Consider the following 14416-nt stretch of genomic DNA (forward strand, 5'->3'; position numbering starts at 1 on the left):
AGGCTTGAGGAGGCAGCTTGAGTGTTTGGCAAATTGTAACAAAATGTTCTTGTCCTAAGTGTACCGCTCAGGCTTTCCCTCAGGCAAGGTGTATGCAGGTTATTGCTGGTAGATTGTTTTAAAATGTGTCTCTCCTGGCATGTATTTGGGTGTTTCTAACATTATCACTGCTGACTATTCTCTGCACCCTGCAAAGGGATGTTAAAGGAAAGGGTTTTCCTCACCCGAGATTTCAGTGGTTTAAAGTCCTTGGCCCTCTAAAAGCCCCGAGTCGCATCGGTATAAAAAAGCAGAGTCCTCAAGGTCTGTTTTCAGGTTTCTCGTGGTGTTTATTATTTGGTGTCTCAGAATTTTCTCTGCTCCCAGCCGAGGTCTGGACAGCAGCTGGGACACGAGGGGACTGCCCACGATGGGATGTTCCCTCACATTTATACAGATAACTACGTGTGGGTTATTTACTGTTTGTACCAATGCCCAGTGCCCACACTAAAGGTGTCATTTCTGCTTTGCTCCAATCCACTCTGACTACTTTGTGCCATCACCACCCCAAAAGATGGAGGACGAGGAAGAAGGAGAAGTACATGAGGTACCACCCAAATTCCACCATCTTGTCCCCATTTACCTCTATTCTATAGATTCTAAAACTACTGAATTCTGTATTGTCTATCGTCTACTATCTGTACTAACTACTGTTTTCACATCCTGGTGGTTTGCAATTCCTTTTGCAATGTTGGAAACTTTTCCCATGGATTAAAATCAAACCTGGTGTTTTCCTGGGCTCTGTGCCAAGGTCTCTGAGCCCCCTGGAGCAGCTCCACACCCCCCTGTCCAGGGCTCAAATCCCTTTCCTCGGGTCCCAGGCCATCCAAGGGAATGTCCTGGACTCCAACAGGGGTCACCACCCACAGCTCTGGGGCTGGGCATCCTCCTCTGTGCTGGACCCCAGCGTGGGGACCTGGTGTCAGGCTGCTGAAGGTGGCTGCTGCTTTCCTGCTCAACCAGCAGCAACTTCAGCAGTGCCTCTGCACAGGGGTCACCCAAGTACCAGCAGCCCAATGCCTTTGTCCCCTTTGGCTGACAGGGCTGGGGGTCACTGGTGGCAACACACACACCTCCCTCTGTCACTGTTAGAGACACGACAGGACGAAGCAGGCAGCAGGAGGTCAAGCAGGAAAGCTCCCTACTTTATTTTCTCTGACTTCATCTTATTTTTTACAAACAGGCCAAAGATTGGCTACACAGGTCACCACCTCTTCGACCTCGTTGGTGAACCTCACCATCAATCATCTTTCTCCTCCCAGAGGAGAAGAATGTAAACAATTCTAAAAACATACATCGTTTACTTGAACAAATGCAAACAGTAAAAAGCTGGCAAACTTGAGGCAACATCCCTCCTCTCTTCCCTCACAAGCAGCTGCAGTGTTGCACATCCTCAGTAGGGGCATGGCCTCCCTGCTCTGATAACCCAGATCCCAGATCTTCTTACCAGATCCCAGATCTTCTTACCTGCTCCATGGTCCCAAATCACCAGCTCTCCAGCTTGGTGCTCAGTGCATTTTGACAAGGTTCTTGTGCAGCTCATCTCCTGAAACAAGCATCTCTCCACTCCACATACCCTTGCTATGTCCTCTGGCTGGCCAGGGCTGCCCCTGCTGTTGTTTGGGTTCATTGTACATCTCTGTTTGGCTTCCTCCTTTGGTCATTCCACTTGATCAGGTCCTTGATCAGATGACATTAAGGAAGCAGGCGCTCTCTCTCCTTCCACGTGCTCTGACAGGTAGATTCCAGCTGGGTTCAGACACAGAATGGAGAGTCAGAACTGTGCCTCCTTCTGAAGGAAGGCATCCTGACACCCTGACACGCAGTCCTAATTAAAAACTACTCCTTAGCGAGTCTAGGGGGCTCAGCCCCTCTCTGTAAGCAATATGATACCATGGAATACTCCCTCTCCCACTACATCCCATGTATTCACTGGGGTGCCAAGAGGAGGAGGGAGAGTAGGACAGGAAAACACGTATTTACTCCTACACAAGTGCAGTACACAGAGAAGCAGCTGGGAGCAGGAATACACCAGACAGACTGACAGGCAGTGAAGCAGCAGCCCTGAAGGGATGCTCCCGAACTTCCTGACAGACACTGTGCTGCTTGCTTCTCCCCAGAATGTTTGAGTGTCGGACCACACTTAACAAACACAGGAAAAGAAATCTCTCTGCGACGTTCCTGGTGTAAGATATCACCTGGAAAATGTCTGTATGTTGTGTCCCAGCTGGAGTTAGGGACCATCTGTGTAGCATTCATAGCTCCTGGCTAGGTAAAAACAAGCAGTAAGTAGCCTGCCCAGTCTCAGGGGAGCTGTCAAATGGATTTTTGGGCTGGCCCAGATGTATTCAGCTTCTTGCTCTCCCTCTCATCCGAGCTTGGTACTTCATTATTTGCAACTGTTTGGATATCCAAAGCTAATTCTTGTTGTATGACTTTTTTCCTTAAATTTTGGTGGTAGTCTTCCTGGCACATTTAGCTCCTTCCCAATTCCTTCCTCGAATTTCTAGATTTCTACCTCTGTATTGATACAACACTGTATTTGTCAGAGTCTGCCTTCAGGGGAGTTTTTTCAAGTCCTATTTGGGCTTATTATCCACCCACTCTGCTGTCACTTTCAGTGGTAATTTTTTCATTGCGTTGTTTTTTTTCCCCAGATGCATTCATCTGGGAATTTCCATTCCCATGCTGCTTTTCCCTTTGTCCCTTAAGGTGGGAAACATGGGGAAAAGCTGAATCAGTTCCAATCAGTACTGGCTCTTGTGCAATGGAGATCTGTACAGTGCCCTAAGGCAGATCTCTGCTTAGGCAAAAATCAGAACTAGAAGTAGAAAACCCTTCAAGAGTATGTGAGAAACTTTATCCCACGCTGTGTGCACCTTTCCAGTGCTTTCTGCCCTTTGGAATAGAAGTGATGGGATTTAATGGTGGACTCCAAAAGCAAACATCTAAATTTCAAATGACCAATCTGAAAACCTCCTCTTTTTTCCCCCCACCCTCTTTTTCCAGACAGTTTAAAACTTACAGGGTAGTTTAAAACTTACTTTTACAGCTCATGCTCTGAAATGCCTTGGTCATACATCAAAGCCTGGCTGCTGTCCAGAGATCTTTGTGCTTTTTTTTGTTGCTGGGGATCCTCAGAGTGTATCTGCACAAAATGCAGCCACAGCCACGTTTTCTTTCTTTCCTTCCACTTCCCCTGGAAATCTTTTCAGTACCAGACTGAAAACGAGTTTTGGTGGTTTGTCCAGTGTCTTCATGAAATTATACAAAAAGGCTGCAAGGGTCACAGCACAGAGAAAGGAAATGCTTTGAAACAGCAGTGAAACAGCAGAGATTTCTGGATTCCACTCTTTGCTCCTTGTAGTGGGGTTTATCACACGGTTTCCAAGTGAAAGGACATTTTTTGGTAAGGCTTAGGTAACCAACTTCAGACTCAGTATTTTTATTGCAGAGATTCATGCTCTTTTGAATCTAGGTTGCAGCTTCTGAATCAGGGTTAGAATTAAACCCCCCCCCATGAGTAATGAATTGCTGTTTCTAGGAATATTTATATGGACAAAATTATGTATTTTATTTAAAAAAATCCAAGTGGGTACTAGTACTTATATGGAATGCTACTAGCTAATTATAATGTTCATCTGTGGGAGGAATTTGTAAGTCAAACTAGTGGTGAAAATTAACATTACCCATTCAAGATTAAAGCACACCTTTGTATTAAATTTTATGTGTAAGAAAAAAAATGCTGTATATCCAAGGGCACTATCTGCTGACAGGTTCAGGGTGCCAAATCCTTTCATGGATTCTCAGATATAGGGAAGAATACCATACATTCAGACCTCACACATATTAGAAAATATTCATGTAAATTTTGGCTTGATTTTAAGGGAATTTCAAACTTGGTATTGCTACAAATTAGTTTCAGATCCATTTTTGAATAATGATTTTTTTTGGTCTGGTTCTTTTCCTTCTGCAAGCGTTAGTCTGGAGTTCTTTTCCTAAAAAGTGTCTTCAGTATATCCTCAGTGGGACAAGAGAGCAAGACACATCATTAGGTAATGATCATCATATCACACAATGTTACATCAAAGTGAAAAATTTCCGTATCTTTTTTTTTTCTTCTTTATTTCAATGCATTTGTATCCTGATATTTAAATGGAGAATAAGAGATCAAATAACTATAGAAACCAGGCAGTGTGACTAACAAAATGCTGAAAGTTCAATAGTTCACTGTTCAGTAGTTTGGGTTTTTTTTCCCCTTCAGACTGATAACTTTCTACAAAGTGAGAATCTACAGTGGAAGGAGTTTGCATCCACTTACTGCTAAAATGTGCACGAAGGGAAACTGCCCCTGGGATCCTAAACACCAGCAGATTATCAGGGAGCAGCCTGGGATACTCTGACAGGAGCTGGGAGCTGAGCACAGCTCAGGCCAAAGTTGGTTAGAATCACAAGGCCAGCCAAAGCTGAAGCTTTGCTAGTTCTCATTTCATCTGAGCTGCTCTGGGCATCTGTGGGCAATTCCTAAACAGCCTTTAAATACATTTATTTGCATTATTACAGTTTTCTCAACTTAAAGAGGAAGACAAGAGCTGGTTTGAAACAAAGCCTTAATTTATGCAACTTTTTCACCTAACACACATCTTCTGTGCTCCCAGGGATTTTGCAGATTTTGAGTAAGGTTGCTTATCCGAGGGGTGCCTCTACAGCAGATGGCATGTGCCATTACTGTGCCTTGTTTTCACCTGTCCTTGAATTTTCAGGTCTTTTATGCAGAATTCTGTGGCTGAAAAGCAGAGCTCTCTAAAGAGATGACTACAAGAAGAAAACAAGTCTATTTTGTGATGGTGAGCTGCTCTAATTCAAAGTGTTTACAAATTCATGTTACCAAAAAAAATTATTTTGACAAAAGAATTTGAATTACATACACTACAAAGAAATTAAGTTTCAAGTGCATTTATTCTGAAATAAACAAGGATATTATATGCATTTATTCATAATTACATTAAATAATATTATTAAACATAGAAAGAAAAAATAGTCTTAAAATTAATCTGACACTTTCACATTCTATTTTATATTAAGTACCTATAGATAGGAAATATATAGAAAAATGCTCAAATTGCCTCAAGCCAGCCATAAAAGCAAAGTGCACTATTGCCTAGGGCAGTGGAGGAGCAAAATGATGATGGTACTGCTGCTTCCTCCAAGAGGAGGGTCACTGTGAGAGGGCAGTCCTGAAGGAAAAGGAAGGATGGGAACTTGTCCTGGGTTGTAGTTTAGAATGTATTCTATCACCATCTTCAGTCAATGACCCATCAATGCCTTGTGCATGACTCACAGATAACTCCCTCCGGCTGTTATCTCTCTTTAATGGGCCATCAAGGACCTCCTGGATGACTCAGCATCCCATTGGGAGATGCTCTGCCCACGGGGAGGAGCCAAGCATTCTCCCCTGGATAGAAGCTGGGATTTGGGACAGTAGAAGCAGCCCTCACCCACTGGATTCCCAGAGGACTGGCGCTACCAGACCTTTCTATGGGATCACTGCTTCAGGAAGAGCACCTCACCTGGACTGCTTCCGTCACCCTGAGCAGGTTGTATTCTGATTCTGTCAGTGGTTTTTCTTTTTGTATTCTTGCATTTATTTTATTTTATTTTTTTCCCTTTCTTCTCATTAAATTGTATTTCTGACTTAGAGCCTCTCACTTGGTTTGTTTTCAAACCACAACATAACCCCTTCAGTGACTCCCAATATTTCCCTCTCTTTTCTTTGTCCTTCATCACTGAAGTCGCAGAGTGGGGTTTGCACATGCTGACAAGATGCAGTGAGGCAGTTTGGAGTACTGAGACCATACACTGAATACAGCTGGTTCCCTAAGTGATCACACGGGGACTGTAGCTTACCTGTGTTCTGCTGTGCCAGTTCAAGAACCTTTGTATCAATTGATTTGATTTCTTTCTTGCTGTCAATAGTTCAAGGACAGCAAGGGGGAAATTTTAAATTTATTTCTCATGAAATATTAACTGAAGTATCATCCTTTCATAGTTTTCTGAACTGGCTTGGGTTTGGTTTGGGGTTTTTTATTTTTTCAGATTAAAGCCACACTTAACACATATTTCTTCTACAATTCCCAGTGTGGAATTTCTTAAAAGGCTTCCTTCTGATTTTGATTTTTCTACCAGTGATATATTTTAGTATAAATTAAGCATTTCTAAAATTAGGTGCACTGTTAAACACAGATAACATACATCTATTCACATGACATATATAACATGGCAATTGAGCAACGTGTGCACTCAGTAAAATTGTAAGAAATTTCTTTCATGATCTGGAGTTGTGAGATATTTAAAAGCATTACTTTAATTCTGTTTTGATTGTCTGACTACCAAATATTTCTACTTCTGATGACAGTTCATTGACATTAGTTTAAGTCTGTGTGTATTCAGCTGGAATTATTTCAAGGCACAGTCTTTTCCTAAACAGATACGGATTTATTCAATGTCCACTAAAACCTTTTCAAGAAGGGTGTAAAAAATATGTGTTCTTGTTTGTGTGGATTTAACTCCTACTCCCTAAAAATAATGTTAAAATTGAGTAAGGAAAAATGCTGAATAGCAAGCAAGTCCTATTCAAATAATATTATTAGTGTTGTTCTGTACTGTGCATGCATTCACCTTTTGGTTTTTTGTTTGACACAAACACAAGCTCTTTATCTAGTGTTCAGATATAGCATTCCAGAGTAGCAAATTAGGCAACTATAATTTCTACTCAGTGCCACTTCGTATAAAAGTGCACTATTTACAAGAAAACACATGGATTTGAACTCCAGAAACGTACCAGTGTATGGCAATAAAATTGATAATAAATATTACAAAGTGTGTGTTACATAAATTGGAACATTTGGACTTTTCTTTGACACACTGCTCGTAAGACATTTTAAAATCTGTACTATTTTTTTTAAAGGATAAATTCATAAAAATAACAATAAGACTTGGAGGATCTGAACATGAGAGTTCATACAGTACTTTTCCTAGGTAAATAACCTATCATTCACATTATAACAGCTTTACTCTTTGTAAAATAACAGCCTCTAAGAGTTTCATTTGTCCATTCAACTCATAGGTAATTGTTACACTGCTTCATGTAGTCTCATTTTCAGTTTAGCACAAACTTCTAATAGTGCTCTTCTGAAAGTAAATTCACAGTCTAAGCTGATGCAGGCAGTTTCTCTTCACTGCCAAACATCTTCCTGCCCAGGTGTAAGACTTACTTCTGTTTTCTTTTAAAATGACAAATTTATCTCAAAATAATAATTAAAAAAAAATACTATTCAAAAGGTGTTCTTACAAAAGAAGGCTTCTCCCACTCATATGGCATAATTAGTTCATCAATATTAAATAAAATACATAGTTCATCAATTAAATAAAATACATACTGACAAGCAGTTTTAAGAGTTGATGATCACTACACTAAGTGGAAAAGAAGTCCTGTGTTTTTTTACTGCAGCTGGAAGATTCACCATTCACCTGGGTGAGTTTGTTCTTCATTAAGAATTCATGGGAAGAAATAATTCTAGCCAGTGCAGATAATTCTGCTTTCCTCCTTTATCTCAGCATATCTCGTCTCCGAAATTGCTTCCACAGATCTCTGAGATGCTCACTGGTTACAGTCATCACACAAGAATAATATTCCTTCCAACCATACTTTGGAGTCTCCTGTGGAAAAAAAGTAAAAAACATTCAATCGGAAAAAAAAAAAAAGATACTATTCACTAAATTCATTAATTCTACCTTAAATTTTATTCAGACTCATACATACTAGATAGATGTTTTAATATTTAAACGATGAGAGATCAAATTTACTTCTGTAAAATGAGAGTTATAAATCCATAGGGAGGTTAAATATTCAAAAGGCATCCTCACCTCACAGCACACAGCATTCAACAAATAGCCTATTTATATTAAAAAGATGCAAGAAAATATTTCCTTTTTATTCAGGTATGTCCAGCTCCCTCTCTAGTTTCCTTCCTTGATTCTTTGTATTTACACTGTACTAAAGAATTCACCTACGACACCAAACAAAAAGCATAGAAAATTATTGATGTTCATTCAACTGAGGCACCAGCAAAAGCCAAATACTGTGTGGGCAGATGATATGAAAGCTTCTTCATATCAGATTACCTTAATCCTAAATTGTAGTTCAACAGCATGAGGTTGCCCATTGAATGGAGAGGAAAACCAGGGCTGGGAGATTCACTGCTCTGTGTTCTATGCTCTCTGTAATTATCCCTGGATCTCATTATTTCTTCCACTGTTCCTAACTCCTCAAGTCTATTTCATGGTAAGTGTCAAAAAAAAAAAAAAATAGATGGAGAGATACTAAGAAACAGAGCAGCTGGGGAAGGAAACCACTTCCCTCCTCGTTTATATGCTGAGCATCTCCTGCACGGTGTGGAATGTCCCTTGGGCCACTTGGGCCACTCAGTTTGTCCTGGCTGTGTCCTCTCCCAGCTCCTTGTGCATACCCTCCTCACAGGTGGGGTGGGGTGAGAAGCTGAAAAAGTCCTTGACTCTGTGTAAGCACTGCTCAGAGCTACCAATACATCAACACACCATCAATAATATTCTCATCCTGTATTTAAAACACAGCACTGCAGCAGCTACTAAGAAGAAAATTAACTCCCTCTTAGCTAAAACCAGGACACATGGTGAGATTGTCAAATACCTTGGTTTTGGTTGAACTTTATGAAGATGTTAAAGAAATTGCCACGCTGCAGGACATTAAAATCCACCATTAGACTCTAAAGCCTACATCTATTTATTCTGATGCCTCATTTTGTATAATTAAAAAGCATACAAGTTTATAAAGTAGTTGTAGATATTCAGAACACAGTTTAATCCACAGTAGTATATGATGCAGACATTAAATGTAGTACTAGAAACCATACTTAGATGAATGCATAATTTAGCTGATATTTATAGTCAGTCTCATGAAAAAAGCATAACTTGCAAATGGCAGTGCATTATTTAACAAAAGCACATTCAGTTTATTAACCTGTGCTTTAAGATATGCATCTATATTTTATTTTATGAAACAAGTTCAGAAAAATGGTCATGAAAGTCATTAAAAGAAATGCTGAAACACACTGACTGTTCATCTACTCATTTCTAATGTATTCACTGTTGTTGTATCTACTCTCAGTGTACCAAATCCATAGAAGGAACTGCTTGTCCACACGTTCTGCAATGCTTTCACTGGAATGTTCCACTGGAACATTCTCCTCCCACTCTATCTGAGTATGTTTTAAGCTTCTTAAAAATAGTCAGTTTAGGATCAAAAGCCCAAGTTCTGCCATTTTCAATTACTGTTGTAAGATGAGTCAGGAAGGTGTGCCTAATCACACACTTTTCACCTCTCTGCTTTAGAGAAGAGGTAAGTGAAAGTCTCTTCAAACAGGAAGCAACAGCTTCTTTCATTTTTTTTTTTTAAGCTGTCTTTTACACTAGATGTATTCAATTGCTGTGAACTAGGGAAGTATAGAAATTAAAAGCTTTAAAGAGATTAGCTACATGAAAAAATTTAATCTAACTTGACAGAATCAAGTGTTTACAAAAGACAGCAATTTATAGTTGAAGTGGCTGGAAATGAGGTTCTGAATCCGTGCTTCAGTTTTTCGTGTCTTTTTCAAAATAAATTTCCTTCCTCACTCAGTCTCAAGGTACAATTTTCAGCTATTAACCATTACCTCCTAAAAGCTTTTCATCAGAAATTCTGAAACCCCACAATATTCAGAACATCTAGAAATCAGTTATTTTAATGCCAAAAAAAAAAAAATCCTAAGATGGTCAGAAAATTACTAGCACATAGAAATCAATTTCTAGATTTACATTTGTGATGTAATATTTACTTCCCATAATTCAGTAGTCAATAAAATCACAGTTATGACCTAAATACCTATTACATGAATAGCAAACAATTCTTTGGATGGACTTGAATCCCTTCATAAGCTGGTCACTAGCATCCCTTTTTGGAAATGAGCTTTGAAAGGGCTCTGTTAGAAATCTCCTAGTTAGTCCTCTGTGCTCTGTCAGGCAGTTCTCCACAGTTTTTTCATTCCCTCTGCAGTGTACCTGCCAAAGGAGTACCTGCCAATGCTGAGTCAGGCTGTGTGCCCTGCAGAGACCACACACAGCTTGTGCAGTTGTTGCCCAAGGAGAAATTTGCAGTATTTATTATAAGGGTACAACATTTTTTACATTCTGGAGTAATGGCATTAGTGCATTTTAGAGATATGTGATGTACAGCACAATGTGCTGTTTATCCCTTTTCAGAGTGCAGATTAAAGTAGGGTATAATCTATGGGAGGCATGTCAAGTATCTTAATCTCCTTCACTAGAGTTCTACATTTACCACAGAAAAGCACAATGTTTCAAAACACAACAAACTGTACATTTATATTTGTAAAAAAGTAAAATTCATAGTAGTTGTTTTGCACCTTACTGTGGAATGTGGTCGCAGTTGATTTTTTGTAATTCATGTACATTTATGTGCTTCTTTGGACATCAGACTAGCATTTAATTACCTATTGAAATTGTTCAAATCTCCAATGATTCCATTTTTATTACCTTTCCAATTTATAAAATAAATGGAAAATAATGGTTTTCAGAATGATGTAAATCCACTTTCACTCCACAGTGTATGGCAAGGACTGAACTATCTCTGTTCTACTCCACAGCACTTCTGCCAAATCACTTCCCATGCCTTGGCTGAAGTTTCCATTTCCATTAGTAGAGGTTTACAACAAATCTGAAGAAATGAGTTCTGCAATGTTTTGCACAAAAAGGAACTCTTAACAGCCAACAACTGGTTATGTCACTGTAATAATACCTGCGTCTCAGAGATCTTTTCTGACCTTAACAATTCTGTCATTCTGACTCATGATAAGAGACAAGAAGCAGTTGCTCAAGTGAAGAGTAGTAGCAAATTAATGTGCCCTGAAATTTTCCATGCCCTGAAAACTAACCTGGTTTCTTCTGCCTCCAGATGGGTAGTGTAGATGTATTATAATTCAAACTTTTTTTGGAATTTTATACAGAATGAACATTTCCCTTTATAAATCTCCACGGTACATTTTTTTCCCAGTTTACATCATCTCAGCATATGAATTAATTCATTTAGTGCCTGAATTTAGATCTGACCAGGTGTTGATGTATGTACACTTGATGCTTCTACCCCAGTCACTCTTTCTATCACCAAGATAATTTTATTAGGTTTGTTGATTAAATACTGGATTCCTTTGTGTCACTGCATTTTCTTCCACTTGGTTGCACACCCTTCACTGAAATTATTAGGGAAGCATCATGACTGTGTAGCATTCTGCCAGTTTCCTGTTCAGAGCTGTTCCACATCTTGAAAAGTCTACAGTTTAAATAATACTTAACATGAAAGTACAATATGGGTTTTGACAAAACGACCAAGTACTCCTAATAAATATTTTTAAAAATACCTGAAAAAAGAAGAAAGGAAGCTTTGAAAGTCAAAAGTTTCAAAGATATAAAGTTACATAAGATTAAACAAAAGCCATGACTTCCTCTCATGTGGAAATAGGACTAGTGACTTGTCTTACTAAAATATTGTTTAAACTACTTTAGTAGTCATTTATACTTCTCATTAGTAAGGTGCAGAAACCAGACTCTTTGTTAAAATCAAATTGCCTCTTCTGTCCCTAACATATTAGTACAATGCTTCAGTATTAGGGTATAGTATTGAACAACAACAAAAAAAAAGTCTCAGCTTAATATTGTGCCTCAGAATTAAAAACATCAGGGGAATGAGAGTCAAACCCTCTTAACATGGAAACTGGAAAAGCCCTTAAACTGCAAAGGAACAAACTCTTCTATTAAGAGGAGAAATATCTACTAATGCAGTGTCTATGTCCCCTGTGTGACAGTTTCACAGTACAGCTACAGAATGTGCACACCCTGGTTTTTATACTGAAATCCACAGTACAACTGAACAGTAAGAATGGATGTTCATGTAGTGGGTATCTGAGAACAGCTCTGGTAATTGTATGTGGACACAGTGCTGATTTTTTAAAATTGCTGGTACAGCATTATTTGGGATAAAAATACAACTAATTAGTATTAGTTGGGATAAAAACACATGATTGATTTCAAGAATGTAGCAGTATAAATCAAAGTAGAATCAAGTCACTGAAAGGCAGAAAAATCTGTCTACAGCATTGTTTGGGAAATACTTGTTAGCTGTAAGTACCTGAGAAATCCCTTAAAAAGAGGCAATGAGACAGACAAAAACCAGCAACGGAAACTATGAAAAAAAAAAAGTTTTCCTAATTTCAAACACAGCACAAAATCACATCTGGCTCACAGAACAGTGACAGCGTGAATCAGTCATTACCACCTCCAGCATAAAACCCTATTATTACTTCAATCAAAACCACAACGTGTTGCCTTGACCTACTACATTTCCTTAGAGTCCTACCACCTAATCCTGAGTTTTGGACCAGGGAACAAAAGCAGTGACAGTTCCAACACCCAGCCATTCCTGCAGGCATGCCAGCACACTCAGAAATGATGTGGTGGCTAACACATACCGTCATTTATCTGCTATAGAGCTCCTTCCTCACGCAGGATTTGAAAGTGGTATACCTCTGAATAGGTTTGTAGCCCTGTGGAGCAGAAGATGGAGAAGTGTGCAGATGCAGACAACACGTGAAGGCAGCCAGCATAAGATGAGCATAAGACAAGGGTATCATGGAAATACAAAAAAAAAATGGCTTTAATCGACAAATAGCTAGGAGATAACAGAACAGCACGTGTTATGCAAAATGTTGATCATTTCGTCATTAAGTTCCACATCTTCCAGTTTAAAATGAAATTTTTAAAGGAAAGGGAATCTTCCTATATATTTTTAAATTTGAAAAAGGAAGGGAAATAATTATTTTAACCAATAAGCAAAAAAAAAGAGCTTTTTATATCTGAATATTTTTAATAAGTTTATGGCAATACTCTGACTGACCACCTGATGGCAGCTTAACATATGAGTTTGCTTCAAACGGCTAAAATAAAAACAAGGTTTCCAGCTGAGCCAGGAAAGTTCAGAAAAAAGAGAAATTTCATTTGGTCAAGTCTTGAAGACGTTTGATTTTCCAAAAACATAGCTAAAATTTGTAATAAAATGAACATTTATTGTGTTCAGATAAGAGGCAGTACCTGACCTTGCTCAAGTTTTTAAGTTCAAGGCTAAGCTTTTAAATAGGACAGACCTGCTACATCCTGACTGACATTTCAGAACTGCATTTTCATTGGACTTGTGTGACTCTTTCCTCTTAAGTAGGTTCACTTTAGTCTGACAATGTCACCACAAAATGCCCTTTTCTAAAATACATAATCCCTCTACTGAATCCTTTAATGGCCTCAAGATTCTGGGCTAAACATAATTAGTTGAAACAACTTTTAAAAAGGCAAAATTGCTAAGTACAAGATGTTAATTGTAAAAAATGATACTTCAAATCATAGGTCTAATTGAAACTGTTATTTTGGGGATACTTTTAGTGAGATAATCAGACACTTCGTTAATTAGCAGATGTTAATTGTGGGATACTTAACATTAAAATCAGGCATTTACATACTTCATAGAGGAGTTCACATTTCTCATGGCCAAGATTTCTGTGTTGCTACAAACTACTGAATAAGCTGAAGCTGTTAAGATCTTTTATCCAAATAATGAAACCGACTGAATTTTCCAGCATATTAATAATAACAAATTATTATTAATAATAAATATGGATTCAAAAGACAGGTCTTGATAAAGAAAAGGTTAGTCATTTGTTAGCTCTGATTTAGCACAAGACAACATTTGAGCTCTCCACACTGCAGGAGCAAGAGAGCAAAGTTTTACTTCTTTTGGACACATGAAATACTCTGCAACTTTTAACATACAAACAGTAAGAAGCAATTAATGACACTTTCCATTATTTTTTCTGGGAAAGAGGTTCTTAGGCATTTTCTACTTTTTATTCTCAGTGGGTGGGGGGTGTTAAGGCAAATTTTTCACAGTGTTTTTTTTAATGAAGGCAAATTTTTGCAGAATTTTTACTATTATCCACTCTTGGAAAAAATTGGTTTGTGTGAGACTTATGAAAACTTCCTGGAAATTGGAATTCCTCCATTTACTAATGTAATTGTCTTGGAATACTACTGATTAGTGAAGAGAATGCATTAAACTGAATTACAGGACCAAATCACAATTGTCTCCTGTGTAATCCAGGAGATTTCCTAGTATTTCACTAAATCTAAATCTAGTATTTAACTTAGAATTCGAATTTATGAAAGATTGTGTTGTTCTTCTGAC

General features: G+C 38.4%; 1 protein-coding gene across 8 annotated transcripts in view; it reads right to left on the bottom strand.

Moving 5' to 3' along the window:
• Window positions 1–5647: 5647 nt before the first annotated feature.
• The window catches only part of LOC136360042 (calcium uptake protein 3, mitochondrial-like), a 54042-nt gene continuing 45273 nt past the window's right edge, over window positions 5648–14416 (bottom strand). For 4 of the 8 annotated variants that reach the window (XM_066316948.1, XM_066316944.1, XM_066316947.1 and 1 more), the window contains 2 exons: window positions 12657–12731; window positions 7652–7758 (listed from right to left, as the gene is read on the bottom strand). In XM_066316948.1, coding sequence (XP_066173045.1) covers window positions 12663–12731 — 69 coding nt within the window. In that variant the 3' untranslated portion in view covers window positions 7652–7758; window positions 12657–12662. Of the gene's footprint in view, window positions 7759–12656; window positions 12732–14416 lie in introns of all 8 variants that reach the window. The other 4 variants (XM_066316946.1, XM_066316942.1, XM_066316945.1 and 1 more) reach the window with 1 other exon arrangement.

This window comes from Sylvia atricapilla, chromosome 4, assembly GCF_009819655.1.
Source record: "Sylvia atricapilla isolate bSylAtr1 chromosome 4, bSylAtr1.pri, whole genome shotgun sequence".
Lineage (NCBI taxonomy): Eukaryota > Metazoa > Chordata > Aves > Passeriformes > Sylviidae > Sylvia > Sylvia atricapilla.